This window comes from Thermobia domestica, chromosome 18 (assembly GCF_964235325.1).
Source record: "Thermobia domestica chromosome 18, izTheDome1.hap1.1, whole genome shotgun sequence".
Taxonomy (NCBI): domain Eukaryota; kingdom Metazoa; phylum Arthropoda; class Insecta; order Zygentoma; family Lepismatidae; genus Thermobia; species Thermobia domestica.
In genome coordinates, this window is record NC_137471.1 from 40,158,203 (window position 1) to 40,172,157 (window position 13,955).

Sequence of the window (13,955 nt, forward strand, 5' to 3'; positions counted from 1 at the left end):
TTAATTGCTCTTTCAAACACTGGGTAGCTCGAAAAAATGTCCACATCAGTTGTTACTTGATTATAACAGTTTGGTATTCTATAAAAAAGAGACCTCTGTATAACAGCCAACCTAGGACGGGCAAGATGGAATAGGTGGGTATTCCGGGTGATGCGGGAAGGTACACGTAAGGATAGTTCCTGAAGTAATATTTCCGATCTTAAGTTTCCATTAAGTATTTTATGTAGATACTTCAGGTCAGAGGTAATTCTGCGTACTTCAGGGGTCTGAATATTAAGATGTCGCAGGAGTTCCTTCTTAGATAATAATCGCAGTGCAGGAACACGAAAACGGACTATAGCAATGAAGAAATTGAGAACAGAATCAAGTCTGGAGAGATGTGTAGGTGCTGCCATGGCCCATATGGGAGAGCAGTATTCGATCTTGGGCGCTATTAAAGTCTTATAAAAAGTTGTTAATGAAGAAACAGTGCGTAGTTCGGTGAATCGATAAAGAAGTCCCAACATGCGCATTGAATTCTTTAGTATTGAGGAGATGTGGTCAGAGAAGGTGAGTTTTGAATCAAAGATGACACCAAGATCGTTATGACTAGCAGAATGTGTGATAGGGGAATCGTTGATATGGTATGTGGAGGGAACAGGAGACTTTTTCAAAGTAATAGTAATACTGTCACATTTCTTACTGTTGAGTTTCAAGTGCCACATTTCACACCAGCTTGTAAGGTAATTTATGTCTTCCTGTAGAGCAATTGTGTCATGGAGACATGATATTTCTCTGTATAACTTACAATCGTCAGCAAAAAGCAGAAGGCCACTGGGTTGAGCTGATAAGTGCGGGTGGAGATCATCCATATACAGGACAAACAGCAGTGGCCCAAGTACACTCCCCTGAGGCACCCCTGAGATCACGGGTTGGGGGTTAGAAGTCGCCCCTGAAAGTACAACTCTCTGTTTACGGTCCTTCAAGTAGCTTGTGATTAGAGAGAGAAATTTGCCATGTACATTAAAATAATAATAATAATATTTTACTTACCACTAATGCTGCCTACCTTTATTTGCAATACAATGTGTTACTTAAAAGCAAATCAAGTAACACTCCTCGCCATACACGCTCCCGAACTTGAAATACATGATTTACAGTTCTCTGTGTTAGGGGAAAGCACAATTTTTCCAAGGTCCAATATTTCAATATGTCCCTGCACACAAATATCTCAGTAAAAGAGGGAAAGTTATTCATACTTTCTGAATACCTACTTATGGGAGAAATTTGGTTCCCTTGGAAGTTTTTAAGAGTTTGAAGGGCCGCCATTTTGAACATTTTCATCTGATTATTCTGGTTAACGAAGTCATCAAGATATTTAAACAATTAATGTTTGTGTCAAGTTTCGTCTCAATCCGCTGAAAATTAGGGTGGTTATGGCATTCACAAATATCGTTATATATATATACATACAGATAGATAGATAAATAGGCACACAGAGGGAGAGAGAAAAGGTGTTTTGCTCCCTGCTCGCACCTGTGGTGCGTCAGAGCTAAACCGGGCCCCTTTGCAAAACGTATTGACCAGCCTAACCTAAACACAAACCTCTTAATTTCTAACGTAGAAACGTGGCCGGGAGGTGTAAAGCATGTGGAAATTGTATTTTTAATAACCATGAGTATGGATTCGAACACTCCACTTCCATGTTTTTCTTTTTACTTTTTGCAGCTACATCGGAACGTTCAATTTTTATTCTTTACTAATTGCAAATGGCGTTTACATTCAAAATATGAGGAATTTTGGTGGCATTTGTTCGGATATTCTTCTCTTTCAAAATTAAGAAGAGAATAAAAGCAATACGCAAAGACAAAAAGTATTATCAGTACTAAACATTATCAATAATAATTGCTACGAAAGACTAAATACGACCTCTTTTACCATCTCTCATGAGCTGTATGTATTATTAACAAAATTTTTAAAAACGTCCTTGATGTGGATTCGAACTCGCGTGCTTTTCATTTGTAAGCCAGCACCTTAACCACTACATCAAGATCATGGCGTGGTGAACGTTTAGTTGTCGGCGTATTTGTTGTAATTGTGTTTTATGTTCCCACTTCGACAATTTTTACTCTTTTTTCTAAGTTTAACAGCTGTTTCTGGCTTTCTCTTTCGGTGTCGTCTTTTATTTATACTATGCATTATTCGTATTCACAGCCTGTGCTCCTCTGCAATGTCTTATTCAGATTAAACTTTTCTTTTTGCCCCTCAGTAAACATTTGATTGATTTAATTCTCATACTCTCCACGGATGGAGCGCAGGAATGCCAGACTCGAAAAATAGGTGTACATTTACTTTCCTGACAGGTAATACTTGAAGGGATTTTCAGTGTAACGTTTTCAATGTTACCAAACGTTGAAGAAGTAGATTTGGCACGAGAGATTGAATGAGACATTAGATTCTCTAATATCTAAGGCATGGAACAACGCAACTTGCTTCTATTGTACAAATCTATCCTTAGATTCGCCAAGTATTATTGTCAATTTCATAAAGACCTGAATACGTTATAGATTTAAGCCGAAAGCGAAACTGAGTTTTACAATTTAGGTTTTTCGTATTAGCGAAAGATGTTTTGCATGAATAAAGGTATTAACAGAGATGATTCTAATATAGTATTATCAACGCATCTTTCTTTATGTAGTCTAGAATGGCATATGTGACTTAGCTAAGCGTCTAATAAGTAAACATAAGAATGAATATTACGACTTGTCTACCAAATAAACCTAGAATTAAAAAATGAATTTTTAAGGCTAATAATAACTGAAGCTTTTTGCAGTTTCTGAGAATCACTTCCCCCGCGGGATACGTCAAGTCTTAACACTTAGAAAAATTTGCTGAAGTAATTAACTAAATTAAATTACAGGCGTAATCTCACCAGTTAGTTATGTGGATGAGAACAAAACTTTGGTACTCTTTTTACCTACTAGCTAATAGGAATAACCCACCAACTCTCCACCACTGTAAGATCAAGAGAAATTCCTGATTTCTCAACAGAACCACGGTGTGTCCCACACCGGTCGTTTGAAGTTTTCGTCGTTCCTATTTTTACAATTTTATGTGAGGCAAGGTATGGAAACACGCGGCTAGTGATCAGTCCTAATTGTATTGATATAAATTTTGTCAAGCTCCCAGGCTGTAAATTGTTTTAAGTGTTCCTAAGACTTATTTTCTGCTAGGCTATAAACCCAAATATTGTAAACTTTTTAAAAATTTCCAAATTTGTCTGTGGAGCTTTCACTAGCTGATAATTTACTGCAAAGGCTAGGTTTCATAGCAAAGCGTCAGTTATCGATAGAAACAGCACAAACGAAAAAAATACTCTCAACCAATATAAAAATATATATTTCAATACAAACAAACAAATCTCAATTTCCGTACCACTCACCTTAAATCTCCGAGATTTATATCCCCAATTTCTATTTTTTAATTTTATCTACACTTCCCTGCTTTTTATATCAATCTGCAGTAAACTATTAGATTCCGAAAAGCATGATTGTAACCTTGGTTTTGTATATGAGCCCCTCTGAGCAATCTGAGTGATCCTTTTCCTTCCACGAACGACTTGATGGTAACTGTTTTCATACGTCTTATATAACAAATGGTGTGACCTAAAATTTTTCGTCGGAATTAAAATACACCGGAATTGGGGTAAGAAATATGTTATAAATTAAGATATCATACTAACATATTTGACTACATTTATACCAGGATTAGAACTTTACTCACAAGTGGTAGTTTAACTCGATAACATTTCGGGTTTCAAAAAAAAAAAATCAACGTGCAAACTTAGAGAAGTGGTTCCTCTAAACAAAATACGGGAAGAAAAATATGAACCTGTGGTCAAAAGTCCATAGCTTCGGAGTTATAGGCTGCCGAGAACTTGGAGAAATGAACTTTTAAGGGCACATAGCTCTCGGAATATTATGAGACGATCGTAGTCAGGTGACTGCTTACCAAACAGTATGAGCCCTATTCAAATATCCTGTAGCACTTGCGCAAGGAATTGTATTGTGGAAGTTGGATTTCGAGGAGATACTTTTAAGTACTAATTAAGCACTAATGGCAGTGTTCATGTGAATGCCATTTAAAAATCATTTCATTTTACTATTGGTAATCGAAAATAACTTATTTTATTTTTTCCTTTCATGTAGCAACAAATTGTTAGATGCGACCTGTTATTTTCGTCCTCTAGCGCAATATTTTCCCTTCTTTCTGCCAATTGTCCTAATTGTTCGTTTATTATAGAAATTTCGTAGTTTGTGTCAGTTTCTTTTAGGTCTCCTCGTTCCGTGTGATGGTAACTATCGGCTCCCTCGTCAAAAGGCTGCCTTATGCGTTTTTTTTTTTTTTGACGCGTGTATCAATTAAATGTCCCATGCCTCTGCTTCCGGTATATTGCGCACACCAAAATTTGATCTTCCGTGGGAGCAGCTTGTTGATTATTTCGTGCTTATCCCTGTTTTCTCTTCCCATTATTTTTCTCTTTCCGTTTCCCTGGTTCTTATTCCTCTGGCTTTTATAATTCGTCTGGGCTATCACCAGCGACAATTCTGCCATTTTATTGGCCAAGGTAGAGTGGTCACTTTGTGGAGGGTTTTGCTCTTGGTAGGGAACGGTCTTAAGTTCCTGGCTTGTAGTTTGAATTTCTTCAGGGTTGGGTTGAAAAATTGCCATGGAAGGATTATTTTGTTGTTGATATCCAGGTATATAGTTCATTGGTTGTGTAACAGGTTGCATCCGCACAGGTCAGGTATGATGGTATAACTGTTGTCTAGCATATATATAGACTTTCGTTCGGTTGATAGGTCTTAGGATGCATTATGCAGGTTAGGTATATTGTTCTCGCCGTATTACATATGTAATTTTCTGAGACCTCTGCGTGTTCTCTTTTCCTTAAAAGGTCATTAGCTGCTTCCAGTGTGTTTATTGTGTAGCGCTTCTACCGTTGCAAACCTTTCTAATGTTATCATATTAAGGAAATCCCTCTGCAAGCCCAAAAATAAATGGCGGATCTTTTGTTCTTCAGTCGCTTCCGGTAATAACTGCCTTATTGCTCGAAATTTACGTAAAAAGTATGAGTCTATTGACTCGTCCATTCCCTGTTGTACCTCGAAAAATTCCTGTTCTGCTTCATAGGATGAGACCTTTGGTCTACATAAAACTACTAACTCAGATTTTAGATTGTCATAAGTCATTGTATGAAATTGATTTTCATTTATAAGTCTTAATACGAGGTCTAGTGCCGTGTCTTGTAAATATATTGGTAAAACTTCCTTTTTCTTAGCCGGTGACCACTCCTGCATTGCTGCCATATGGTCGAATAGCATAAGAAACCTTTCCAGATCCTTCCTTAAGTGTGGCATATTAAAGGATAAATTGGATGCACCCTCTGTCATATTTGTGTTATTCTCTCCTGATCTATATGTCTGTTTATCCGATCTAGTTTCCGTCATAAATCGCACTTAAGGAAAGGAAGAGAGAAAGTTTTTATAATTAAACGTAGAATTTTGATAGTAAAACTTAGATAAAAAAGATTCCGACACTGGCCTTGTGTCTGTTAAAAAGTAAAAAAAAAAAGAGCGTCCCGTACAAAACTCCGGTGCCTATCACCATGTAATGATTTTGGTAGAGTGTGTAATGGACCGAGATTTATCCCTTCACCAATATTATTAAAAAATTTCATAAATACAAATTGTCTTTGATTACAAAGAGAACAATACTGTTTTGTCCTTAATGTCCAAGTAGAGGAGTATAGGTGTTTTGCACGGTGCCCCTTCTCTCAAGACAGTCTCCAAGGCACCTGCCGGTTCGGTGAGGGTGGAAGGATAGCCCCCTCAGCTCAAGGCAGCTTTCAAGGCTTTGTTGTTGAGAGGATCCCTAGTCCAGTGCGACCTCAGGGCGGTGTAGGTGATTTGATCAGTTGGACGACTCATATTGGGTCCTTCGGTGTTCAACCTTATATTTGTCTTCCTCGGGCCTTTCCGTGAGGTCCGTCAGCTTTCGGCGTTCCTCGGTGTCCTCCGTGTTGGCTTGCTGTCTGCTAAGTTGTTTATAAATAATAGCACGTGTTGAGTTGACACGTGCGTCAGTCGTAATGTGGGGATCCTTGCAACATACTTCGTAACTGTTTTGAGAGTTAATGCAATTATTGCAATACGGAGATCGAGGCCTTGAGGAAAAACCCAGTTAAAGGAATTCTTATAAGGGAGTGCTATCGCATTGCAGTCTAAACTAAATTGATTTCTGCATTATGTGTCTAGTCTTTGGGGCATCATACTTCTTGCTCACGTTGTTTATAAATAATAGCACGTGTTGAGTTGACACGTGCGTCAGTCGTAATGTGGGGATCCTTGCAACATACTTCGTAACTGTTTTGAGAGTTAATGCAATTATTGCAATACGGAGATCGAGGCCTTGAGGAAAAACCCAGTTAAAGGAATTCTTATAAGCGAGTGCTATCGCATTGCAGTCTGAACTAAATTGATTTCTGCATTATGTGTCTAGTCTTTGGGGCATCATACTTCTTGCTCACGTTAAGCGAAAGAAGACCTTTATGAAAAATACCTTTGAGGAGAATGAAATTGTTAGTAGAAGATCGGAGAGAGCTAAACGACACTAAAATTTTCTGGATAGAGACATATAATAGTAACACATATCGCGCTAGTTCATTCGCACTCAATTTCCTCAGAGGGGCCTAGGTGGCTCAGTAGTAGAGTATTCACCTTTGGTGCGTGGGGTCCCGAGTTCGATCCCAGCTCCTGCCAAGTGGACCTTTTAGGTGGACAAACACCGTGTTCGTGGGTTTTCTCGGGGTTCGCCCGTTTCCTCCCACTTTCTTCATTCTAGTATTTCATTGATTTGTCATAATCAGCATCTCCTTTAGACTAACCGGCATAAGAGTGGGACGTAAAATTTAAGATTTCATTCATTTGAAATTGTTCAGACACAATTGCCTCAATGGATGTGTCGCTTGTAGTACGACGTTTGGCTTTTGGATTGGAACGATCCGATCCTAAATTCATTAAGGTTGAAAAGTTTTTGCCCATGTAGGATTAAAGGGTTGCAGTAGTCCAAGCTTATCATTACGAGAGCAGTTCTGCAATGTGATTAATATTCCATGATTCACTTGAAACTGGGCACAGTAATGGAACGGAAATGGACAAACTCATCAAAGAGTATCGTTAATTCGAAAATAATATAATTGTGTCTGTTAAAATTATAGGCTTCTACCGTATCAGTTACTCAGCAGGACCTCCGTTATTTTTTTAAAAGTGGACATGACACTTCAGCACTGGTCAATTCATGACACAGGCGTCAAATATCAGTTGCAATTGTCAGACTCTTTGGGAAGTAACAGGTATTTCTACCATTACGCCATCTAAAATTTATTGTAATTTTGCTCTCTCATTCGGAAATCAAAAGTGGTTAATAATTGAAACTTTAAGTCTCCCGCAAACATGATCAGAACGCGATAAAGAGCGTGAAGGTGATCATTGAAAACAGCATAAGATCCAGTGATTAGCTGTCTTGGACAGGCTCCACCCTATTCTGAAGTGGAACTAAAGTCAACATCTATATCAATTTTCTCAAAAATAGATGCATGATTACTCTTGGTGGTTGCATTACGAGGATGAATACCTTTAAATTCGTGAAATATTTGCCGATTAATACGCTTTCAGAAATAGCGTCGTCGTTAAAAATTAACATCAGCATCTCCTTAATGAAGTCAGTTTTCTGGTGGCTAGTATCATACTTGCACATTTTAGCCTTGTAAGCAGTGGTACGGTTAAGTATCTTCCACATTCTTAGCTCAAAGAGTTTGGAAACTAAAGGCATTCTGTTTCTGGAAAGGTTTATGTAGCAAATTGTAATCGGTCAAGGAAAGAAAACTCTCACGCCATTTGATTACATCAGAAATAGGGTAATAATAGAATGAAAATCGTCATGTGCATTTATTCTGTCATTACTGAAATTCAGATACTTTAACGTAAGAGTGACATGTTGATAAAGCAAAAAGGTACTTTTACCACACGTATCCAATTAATAATCACACAGTGATAGTTTTATTTCCTTTCATTGTTAATTTCCCCTGATCACATTTGTAGTTAAGGCACAGTATATTATTTCGATATCAGCGTGTAATTGTTATATTACTCAAATTATTTATTAACCCGCAATGAGTTAACTCTTTTACCGTCGTTGTAACTTTTTTTTTTTTTTGTTTTTTGTTCCAAAGAATGGTATCCATTTTGTGTCTCCTATTCCATAATTGATTTTTCTGTCACATGTGAAAGTATATTTTACATTTTTCAGATCGCTTAGCGCGGCTTGGAGTGGGTACAAAAATATGCAAACACTAGAGCAAAATATCGAATTGACATTACATACTTCTCTAAACCATACGAGTGTGGAAATCGATCGCCAAAGGTCCGCTTCATTAATTCAGGTGCCAAATGATACCAGATGTTCCTCACACGGATATCCTATTGATGGGACTGAGTACACTGTAAAATCTATATTTGTAAATGAAACCGCAACACATACAGTCGCAACAACCGAAACTTCTATTATATGTGGAGAGACGTGTACTACAAAACGTGTGTTAAAGACTCATAATGTTACACATAAAGGTACGAGTCCAATTACTTGCCCACAGTGTTCCAAAACGTTTACCTCTAAAACTAATTTGAAGACCCATATGTTTATTCATAAAGGGGATAGTCCGCATTTCTGCACCAAATGTGGAAAGCCTTTTAGTACGAAAAGTAAATTCAAACGCCACTTGCTTACTCATACAGGGAAAAGTCGGCATACCTGCACCTATTGTGGAAAGGCTTTTAGTCGGAAAGATCATTTGAAATGTCACTTGCTTACTCATACAGGGGAAAGACCGCATACCTGCACCTATTGTGGTAAGGCTTTTAGTCAGAAAGCTGCTTTGAAATGTCACTTGGTTACTCATACAGGGGAAAGTGCATATAACTGCACTTATTGTGGAAAGGCTTTAAGTACGAAAAGTGCACTGAAACTTCACTTGCTTACTCATACAGGGGAAAGATCGCATACCTGCACCTATTGTGGTAAGGCTTTTGGTCAGAAAGCTGCTTTGAAATGTCACTTGGTTACTCATACAGGGGAAAGTGCATATAACTGCACTTATTGTGGAAAGGCTTTAAGTACGAAAAGTGCACTGAAACTTCACTTGCTTACTCATACAGGGGAAAGATCGCATACCTGCACCTATTGTGGTAAGGCTTTTAGTCAGAAAGTTACTTTGAAATGTCACCTGTTTACTCATACAAGGGAAAGTGCATATACCTGCACTTATTGTGGAAAGGCTTTAAGTACGAAAAGCGCACTGAAACTTCACTTCCTTACTCATACAAGGGAAAGACCACATGCCTGCACTTATTGTGGAAAAGCTTTTAGTACAAACGGTAATTTGAAACGTCACTTGCTTACTCATACAGGGGAAAGTCCGCATACCTGCACATATTGTGGTAAGACTTTTGGTGAGAAAACTACTTTGAAATGTCACTTGCTTACTCATAAAGGGGAAAGACCACATACTTGCCCTTATTGTAAAAAGGCTTTTAGTATGAAAGGTAATTTGAAACGTCACTTGGTTACTCATACAGGGGAAAGTCTACATACCTGCACATATTGTGGTAAGACTTTTGGTGAGAAAACTACTTTGAAATGTCACTTGCTTACTCATACAGGGGAAAGACCACATACTTGCCCTTATTGTAAAAAGGCTTTTAGTACGAAAGGTAATTTAAAACGTCACTTGGTTACTCATACAGGTGAGAAACCACATGATTACACTGTGTGAAAACAAATTTCTAGATTGTCTGATTTAAAGAAACACACTATTACTCATACAGGCGGAAAACCCCATGCTAGTCTTCATTGTGAAGACATTTACTACAAAACAAGTTTTAAAGGATCATACCATTACTCATAAAGGTGTACGTCCATTTACTTGTACGCAATGTGGCAAGGAGATTTCAACGAAAATTCGTTTTAAGATTCACATGCTTACTCATAGGATTAAAAACCACACTGCAACACATAATGGGACAAGGCCTTAACTCAGAAAGGTTGTTTATTGATGGTACTAATATTGACAGTATTGTTACGAATATAGTGAAGCGAATTCTAACCAACATGTTAGCAGCGTAAATAAGTTGGACAGGCGGAAAGACGAAGACATCATTCTCAGCCCTTGCACTTTGTGATGTTCTTACAGGTAATATATTATGATTTATTATGTAATTTCTTATGTTATTATTTAAGACGATTAACTAGAATTTGTATGTGTTTCCACTCGAGTCGACCATACACCACAAAAATTAGCCAGAGGTTAGTATTGTAAGACAATTCTCCGAAGTAATTTGTTCACAGAGCTCAGTTTTTTCAAAGAATTTCTATGAGAAAATAAATGTCGATATGTTTCGAGAAATTAAATTGAGGATTGTGAATTTAGTATTTTATACCAGCTTACATAAACTTATTCTCTTAGTTTCTTGATACTCACTACTTGTTTAATATCATAATTGACTTTTCTTAAAATTTAATGATCGTGAACTGTTGTTTCATTCTATTTTAAAATTTACTTTTGAGAAAGAAGAATGGATGGTAGATTTTTTTATAATGTTTAGCAGTTTGCGTTATCCAGGAGATTTTTTTTTTAAATCATGGTATAGTACACAAATATTTCTCATGTTTTGAAAAACCTCTAAACTTAATTATAAGGTAGAATTACAAGCTGCCACGTGTCTGAAATGCTTCGTGATTTTAAATAAAATTAGGATGTTGTTTTTGAAATACACTAAAGTCCTACAAGCTATGGGATAGCGGTATAGAACCACTTCATGTGTTGCGGAAAACAAATATAAATGCACATAGCACTCGACTTCTGTTACTTGAACTTCTGTAAAAGGTCATTGACCGTGATGTTGCTTCTACGACGAAAACTATCAATGTGTGTGTTGCTCTTGATAACTGCCAATATGCCGGATAGCCATACTGATCATGATCCCAGTTGATACGAACTGATGGTAGAGTGCGTATGTGGCGGAGACTCTAGACGCTGTAGACTCAAATTATCAACAAGGCAGTTACAAGCTTGTGGCCTGTAATTATGTGGTGCGTGTTTATATGGCATTCTTGGATCCTCGAGTCCGATTGACCTAGACAATATCAGCAAGCCAAAATTATTCGCGATTGGTTTGCAGAGCATTCTAAACAATGAATCGGCCAACTATACTGCTAGACATAAAGTTAATAGAAACATGTACGATATCATCGTACGAACCATTTGTGCACACGTTTTACTTGCAACAATCACGTCATAATAGCCAACAACCAAGACTTTATGAAGGATTTCCACCGACTTGTCGAGTCCATGCCATTCCAAGTTGCTGCAGTCGCCATGCTCGAGAAGGTATAGCACGATAGACCTATTATCTTTGTATCCCATAACTTTTGGAACCTCATTTCACCTATTGAAATGCATGTCGAATATTTCATATTCCTTCTTGTTATAACACACATCTATTGCAGAAATTTGTCAGTTTTTCTCATTCAGAAATATTATATTTCCAGAGACAGCGAGGCAACACGCGTCCAGCAAATTTGCTACCGATGCTGAGATCAAAAGACCAGTTCAAAGCTGGCTTCGTCACGCAACGGAAAGAATGAAAAGAGAGAAACGTAAGTAACATATTGACACTTTTAGGTTTGTAAATTGCTTGCTCTTGCTTAGTCGACGTGGTGAACGGAAGCTTCAAGCAATCAATTATAATACAGAAAATTATTCTGTATTATAATGTATTGTTGATGTCGCACCAAAGACACCATTGTGCGACCCTACTTAATAGTTCAGAAAAGTCGTTGTAAAATTAATAATACACTCTCTTTGCATGTGTAACGCACCCGCGATAGGCATGGAAACCCATTTACGAATTGGGATGTGTCTACTAAATACGTTTTATGACTTTTAACGCGCGCCAGTGTAAATGGCTATTGTAATTATTATAGTTCTGTATTTTTATCTTCATACAGGTCAGGCAGTCTTCGTTTTTAATGTTTTGCCATGTCCCAAGAAATCCTACACGATATACTTTCACATAAACTATAAACATGCCAAAAGACTGCTTGGGGGCGATCGTCCTTCGGGATTCTACAGGGTGTTTACTGGAGTTGACGTCTTGACTTACAAATTTTCAAAACACCAACCTGGATTTAAAAAAAAAAAGTCATACTATGATATTCAAGAAGCTGTAAAATGTGTTGATAAAGCTAGTTCTTCAATATACTGATGGAAAGAATTCATAGAAACTAGTGGGTTAAAAAAAAAAACTTGATTTTCTCTTTCAATGTTTGACCAATTAATTTTATCATCACCTACACCCAGATAATGGGACTGCCATCTTGAAGGGTCTCAAAGGAAATCTTTACATTTCTCCAGTATTAGACAATAATTTCCAGTACATTCCAATATTTCCAGTAAGAAAATCAAATACCAGTAGATTACCAGTATTTCAAGTACCAGTAGATACCCTGTTCTACACCAAAGTTGATTCACATTGTCTTCATTGTGTGTGTGTGTGTGTGTGTGTGTGTGTGTGTTTGTGCCCAGCGGAAATCTTGTTCTTTTTTGTACGGTTCGGGTAATTTTTGGTCATCCTATTGCAAATACTTGTATCAATATTGTATTTTGTTTATTACTTAGTTGTTCCTTTCTAACTTCTATCTCAAGGTTTGTAACAAAGTAATGCTAGTAATTTGGCTTCATATGTTCCGTTTTCCACTTTTTACATGACATCTGATACAAAAGAAAGTAAATGAATTCAATTGATAGAGTTTTTTTTTTCTTTCATTGAAACAATTTTTTACTTACGTCAAGGGATAGTAATGTTCAACAATGAATAAAAGAGACAAACGTCATTATCCAAAGCTCGAAATGGAATGTGTGTGCGCCTCGATTGCCCTGGACAGTTAGCTATGTTGCTTGTCTTTGCCTTTTGGCTTGATTACTGATTTAAAGGCTAACTTTATATATTCATCGCTATGCGAACTAAATCCAAACTTGGTGTGCTTTCTCTGCTTTTTAAAGTTCGTTGTTGCTTCATAATTAATACTTAGTATTATATTCATTTCTTGTCAGAAGCGAGACTGATTCGCAGCATCACATGTACTTACATATTTCTAGCGAAAAGATTTTTCAATTCAAGCAAAACAGGTCTCATTGTCTTATGACTGGATCATAATAATAAAGCGAGTAATTCCAACAAGTGTGATCTCCCTACTACTTTCCATACATCCATATGTATTTAACGTAATTATTAGATTTTTCTGTGGCTAATTTTTTATGAATATTTGCACTCACTTCGTCTTTTAACAGAATTTTTTTCCTTTTCCATTTTGTAGGGAAAGGGGATGAACAAAGCGCGATGTTGACAGGCAAATGAACACACATAAAGTGCGATGTGACTGAAGCCGGGATGAATATGCAAATGCTCACATTATAAAACCCTAGATGTATATTTTGAAAGGGTTATTTTGAAAAAATCCCTTTATGTATGATAGCTTTTGAATAAAAGATTGTACGTGTGTAATCCATTTGTTTTATTAAGCATATCTTTCTTTGCTACACAGAAGCTAGATAACTACGGTCCAAACGTGACCTTCGGTTATTAATCATTAATTAGGTTCATGTTTCAGAAAAGGCAGTTTTTTTTTCTAGTTGAATCATGTTCCATTCTTATTTTCTTTCTATCCCTTGAGGAGAAATTTACAGCTGAACAACACTAAGTTAGTTATTATTACAAGTAATGTGGAAAAATACTATATGCAGATAACTTATATATTGTAAATAGCTATATCTTCGCTCTTATAATTTCGCATAGTCC

At 37.0% G+C, this 13,955-nt stretch overlaps 1 protein-coding gene across 1 annotated transcript in view; it reads left to right on the plus strand.

Annotated features, from left to right (window-relative positions):
- The window catches only part of LOC145675739 (uncharacterized), an 83,639-nt gene extending 69,987 nt beyond the window's left edge, over window positions 1–13,652 (plus strand). The window contains exons 3-5 of the mRNA XM_081746374.1: window positions 8,350–10,288; window positions 11,647–11,754; window positions 13,474–13,652. Coding sequence (XP_081602500.1) covers window positions 8,350–9,871 — 1,522 coding nt within the window. The 3' untranslated portion in view covers window positions 9,872–10,288; window positions 11,647–11,754; window positions 13,474–13,652. The remainder of the gene's footprint in view (window positions 1–8,349; window positions 10,289–11,646; window positions 11,755–13,473) is intronic.
- The last annotated feature ends 303 nt before the right edge of the window (window positions 13,653–13,955 follow it).